At 51.9% G+C, this 2512-nt stretch overlaps 1 protein-coding gene across 1 annotated transcript; it reads right to left on the reverse strand.

The window, feature by feature from the left end:
* Positions 1 to 312: 312 nt before the first annotated feature.
* Positions 313 to 1254, reverse strand: LOC116568430 (olfactory receptor 1361-like). The gene has a single exon (XM_032303848.1). The coding sequence runs from the start codon at positions 1252 to 1254 to the stop codon at positions 313 to 315; it is 942 nt and encodes a 313-aa protein (XP_032159739.1).
* Positions 1255 to 2512: the final 1258 nt, after the last annotated feature.

Here is a 2512-nt window from a genome sequence, read left to right on the forward strand (position 1 = left end):
GTTCACCAAGGTGGGGCTTGTATCCCGGTCTCTCTAGTTTCCCAAGCACTTCCTTTAACCGTGATGTGGTCTCCAGGCTGCAGTGGGAGCGCTACAAGGGCAGGGATTTTGTTTGTTCCCTGCTGGACCTTCAGCCCCTAAAACAGTGTCTACAGATAACAAATGTTCAAGAAGTTGTTGTTGGAAGAATGAAGTAATACACAGAGAACCACGGAGAATGATATGTAGGAAACATCCAACCTTGGGACCATGCAAGAAAATTTCGTACAGATGGGCACTGGATTTGGGTCATCAAACATCTCAGTGCTATGGTCACTGAAGAAAAACTGGCTTCCTATTGATGAGGGCCCCCAAGGCCCCCTTCATGTCACTGTTGCGTAGACTGTAGATGAAGGGGTTCAGCATGGGAGTGACCACAGTGTACATCACCGCAGCGGCTGTGTCCTTCTGGGCCGTGTGGGAGGACGTGGGGCTGAAATAAACCCCAATGAGTGTCCCGTAGAACAGGGACACCACAGACAGATGAGAGCCACAGGTGGAGAAAGCCTTCTGCTTGCCTCTCGTGGAGGGGATCCTCAACACCGTGGCAAAGATGCATGTATAGGAGACCAAGATGCCCACAAAAGGAGTGATAGTGGGTAGGGCACCCATGGTGTACACCATCACATTATTGAGAAAGGTGTCAGAGCAGGCCAGCTTCAGCAGAGGGCTGAGGTCACAGAAGAAATGGGGCACCCTGTTGTGGGTGCAGAATGAGAGGCGAGTCAGTAACACTGTGTGGGTCAGAGCATTGCCGAAGGCTGCAGTCCAGGATGCAGCCACCAGGAGGCCACAGAGCTGTGGTGTTACAGACCTGGCATAGTGGAGAGGGTGGCAGATGGCCACATAGCGGTCATAGGCCATGGCGGTCAGCAGGAAGCTATCGATGCCAGCAAACCAGATGAAGAAGAACATCTGGGTCAGGCAGCCTGCATAAGGGATCCCTTTGTGCCCTGACACGTGGTTGGCCAGCATCTTGGGGATGGTGGTGGAGGTGAAGCAGATGTCCACAAAGGCCAAGTTAGCCAGGAAGAAGTACATGGGGGTGTGGAGTCGGGGGTCAGTGGCGATAGCCAGTATGATAAGCAGGTTCCCCAGTCCCGTGACCAGGTACATAGTCAGGAAGAGTATGAACAGCAGCTGCTGTTGCTCGGGGTTCTCTGAGAGCCCCAGGAGCAGGAACTCAGAGACAGGGGTGACATTTGCCCCTTGCATGGCCATCCTGGATCAATCAGAAAGGAAACCTGAGAGTTGTCCAGGGTCCTGATCACGGCCAACCTGCACCCTGATCTCATCCCTTCTCCTTAGTTCAGACGTTCGTGGATTCTTCCCACTCTTTCCTGTAACAGGACCCCATCTACCCACCTGTTTGCTGCAGCCTTTCAATCAGTGGCACACCATTCATTCCCCACAACCCACCAGCAGGATCGGTGCACAGCAGCCAGGCATGCAGACCATTTCTCACCCTTGACCCCTACACCTGTTGCACTTCCTAGTGGAGTCGTGGACCTCTGACAGAGCATCTTCAGTCTGGCATTCCCCAAGCTGCGGATGAGAATTCTGAGATGATGGCAAACACAGGGACCCCTCCTAACCCTGCAATTCCACCACAGAGGAATTCTAGAAGGTGCGTGGTGAGGCTTGTTCAGGGAGGTTTGGAACAAGTAGTTCTCATCCATAGTATGGGTGCATACATCCATGGGAACATTCTTACTCGGTGGACATTTGTATAGTCAGAGGAATGGAGGAATCGTGGAACTGCTCTCACTAGTCCGGAAAAATTTCGAAGCAGGGACAGAAGAAAACCAAAGAAAGTTGTGGGTAGAATCATGTTGCTCACGTGAATTTAAAGACAGGCCACACGATTCTGTGGATCGCTTGTGGATACATCTCGGAGAGTAAAGTTGCAAATGTGCATGGGAGTGACCCACATTAGTTGTAGGATGTCCTTATCTCAGGACCAGGGGGAGGGAGGGGGGAGGAAGGGGTGTGACACAGGCATATGGGAGTAGAGGAACAGAGGGGGAATGTACAGGGATGTTTACTTCCTAATCTGAACGATGAATACAAGCCAGACTCCAGCGTGAAGTATGATCTATGCTTTTTTTAAAGATAATATTTACTTATTTGAGAGAGTGTGCAAAGGGAGAGAGATCCTGAGTGCGGGAGGGGAAGAAGCAGATCTGCACAGAGCAATGAGCCCAATATGGGACTCAGTCGCAGGACCCAAGATCATGACCTGATCTGAAGCAGATACTTAACCGTTGAGCCACTCAGGTGCCCCGACCTATGTTCTTTGAAACACCTGCAATACCACACACACACGCACACACGCACACGCGCACACACATCCCCGCATATCCTTAAGGAACTCAGAGGAGGACGAGGCCCGGGTGGGTGGGTAAGTGAATGGTGGATTCCACCTCATTCTCTGCCAAGGTCACTGTGTCCCCTGGGGTCCCACCCCAAGGTT

The sequence above is a fragment of the Mustela erminea genome, chromosome 1 (assembly GCF_009829155.1).
Source record: "Mustela erminea isolate mMusErm1 chromosome 1, mMusErm1.Pri, whole genome shotgun sequence".
Lineage (NCBI taxonomy): Eukaryota > Metazoa > Chordata > Mammalia > Carnivora > Mustelidae > Mustela > Mustela erminea.